Source organism: Engraulis encrasicolus, chromosome 17 (assembly GCF_034702125.1).
Source record: "Engraulis encrasicolus isolate BLACKSEA-1 chromosome 17, IST_EnEncr_1.0, whole genome shotgun sequence".
Taxonomy (NCBI): domain Eukaryota; kingdom Metazoa; phylum Chordata; class Actinopteri; order Clupeiformes; family Engraulidae; genus Engraulis; species Engraulis encrasicolus.
In genome coordinates this window covers 32,246,852-32,249,351 of record NC_085873.1, presented here as the reverse complement: position 1 = coordinate 32,249,351, position 2,500 = coordinate 32,246,852, and the positions used below count along the sequence as shown (strand labels likewise).

The 2,500-nt window shown below is 46.8% G+C and overlaps 1 protein-coding gene across 1 annotated transcript in view; it reads left to right on the top strand.

Moving 5' to 3' along the window:
- Positions 1–1,292: 1,292 nt before the first annotated feature.
- The window catches only part of cdipt (CDP-diacylglycerol--inositol 3-phosphatidyltransferase (phosphatidylinositol synthase)), a 5,494-nt gene continuing 4,286 nt past the window's right edge, over positions 1,293–2,500 (top strand). The window contains exon 1 of the mRNA XM_063220655.1: positions 1,293–2,355. Within this exon, the coding sequence (XP_063076725.1) occupies positions 2,313–2,355 (43 nt within the window). The 5' untranslated portion in view covers positions 1,293–2,312. The remainder of the gene's footprint in view (positions 2,356–2,500) is intronic.

The window sequence follows — 2,500 nt, the reverse complement described above, 5'->3', positions numbered from 1 at the left end:
AGTATATACCTGTAGGGGCCTCACAACAGCTTCACTGATGATCCATCACCTAACCTAAACCCATAGAGTGTGTGTGTGAATGTGGTGTGGACTCTGTGCAGGAGGGTCATTGTGTCAGAGATGCTGTAGAAGGCCAGAGTTCCTGCCCTGTGATCCACATACACTCCTATTCAGGAGCAGGCTACTACAGGGAGTTCAGTCTCTTCAGCATCGTGCCAGAAAGATGAACTGGAACTGTCGACATCCAGACTCCAGGACTGATCATTATTTCCAAACTCACACTCTTCACCCCCTCCTTCCCTGCTGATGCTTTTATATGACACTGCTGTATCAACCTCTCCACTCCACTCAACCTCCCAGTAGCAGCATGCAGAAACACCCTCTCTACACAGCACCTGTTCCCAATAATCAAATCTGTCTGGATGATCAGGATATGACTGATAGACGGTGGGCTAGATTTCGTAGCTCCTTTAGAAAATGAGTTTCGTTCTCACTCTCTAGTGGCAACTTGATTTTTCTAATATGACCTCCTGACAATATGTAAAGCAATATTCTGGCTGTTGCCACGCTGAAAAGTTGCACGTTGATCTTAAAAAATAACGAAAATAAAAAAGACTGGGGGTGACGTCACATAATGCACAGTCAATGGGAAGTCTCCGCCCCTCAAAGTTGAAAAGGGAATATTTATCCGCATATCGGGATTTTTTCATAGGCAGATAATTCACCTAATCATTGAAACAACGTAGGCATTTCATTCCTGACCATTTTCCCATTACTGGAAAAAATAACACAGCTTGCATTTCTTTACTGACACACAGTTTTTTGGCGAATTGATCCACCCCCGTCACCTCATTACTTTGAGGGAACAGACCTGTCATCTTTTTGACATTTATCTCTCGTTGCCCAATGATGGTCAGACAGTCGAACACTAACAGCGAAAAAGAGCACTCCTGAAAGTTTGAGAAAAATATTTTTTTTGCATGTACACAACAAGTGAGCCCACTTACCCCCCAACTTGTCACTTTTTGCCATGAAATCTGACGGTTCCGGGTAGCATGCACGCGCTAGCTGTATTCTGCCTCGTTGACTTTGCATTGACGTGACGTCACTCGGTCGGCTAGTTTTTGTTGTCATTTTTATAAATCAATGTGCAAGTTTTGAGGATGGCAACAGCCAAAATATTGATTAATGGGTTGTCAGGGGGTTATATAAGCAAAAATAAAGTTGCCACTCGTTAACACCAACGAACTGACAAGATATGAGACTGGGCCCACCACCTATGAGGGGCCTCATCTCTACACTCCACCCTCCTGTTCCCCTCAGACAGATGAAGGCGTGTGTGTGCTGTCTTTGGATCCAGAGTGAAGTGACAGGAATACTGTAAGAAGTCCTCTCTGGTCACTGGTTCAGCAATAAGAGCCTGGCCATCAGACATGGTTGGTGGCAGGAGATCCTTACTGTGCGCTCCTCTGACTGGGAGTTCAGGGTCAGTAGGCCTTTAGCCTGTATGCTCTGGATCATCTGGACATTTGTCTGTAGCTGGCCCGTGGCATCGACCATGGTGTGATTTCTACCTATAAGTTCACCGTGTGCTTTTAAATGAGTGTCACAGTAGGCCTATGACTTCAAACACTCCAAACAGGACTTGACAGCTTTTAGTTTTCTCCTGGTGCAAACGTCACAGGCCACATCTCCAGGTCCAGCAGCACATTCCGCAGGAGCTGCAGTTTGTATTCTGCTCGCCTCTTCCTCATTTGATCCACGAGCTCTGTTCTTTAAAACGGGTCTCGGAGAGAAAGTCTGTCGGCATTAGGGACAGCTGTAAACGCCCTTCACGCCTTCCTTGTCCCAGCAGACCTCAATAGGCTACAACCTAATTGTGTCCACTGCTACTGTAAGAGTCACTGGACTGGATCCTTCTAAAAGTCCACACAAACAGAGCACATCGAAATGTCTTGATAACTTGCCATAGCTTCAGCAATTTTCTCAAGTATTCCAGCCTGTTCCTCACGTGTTCCCGACTGTTTCTACACAACGTTACAACAGCAGCAGCTCCTTAGGGGCAAAGAAACATTAGTTTCGTTTTTTCGAGAACGGTGCCTTTAAAAGGGAGGAGTCGCTACGCTCGTGCGTCACGCCGGAAGTATGTCGTCACGCTTAAGCTTCTCGGAGGAGCTGTGTGAACATTCGAAGGAATCGTGAAGCAGGAAGAGTCGACCTGTCAACAACAAATTACTGCGATTTATCCCCAGAAAACAAGTTATCTTTCACAAAACACACTTTGCGACGACACAATCTCGCCAACTCCCGCCATGGCCGAGGAGAACATCTTCCTATTCGTTCCGAATCTGATCGGTAAGAGAGACAGTGTGTGTGTGTGAGTGTGTCTGTGCTGCTGGCCCGGGGAGGTGGATTCGGATGGGTTCTCGGTAGCCCCGGAGAGACAGAGAACGGAGGGGCTTGGCTGAAGCTGCAGAATCTCACGCGCGTATCAAGGTCA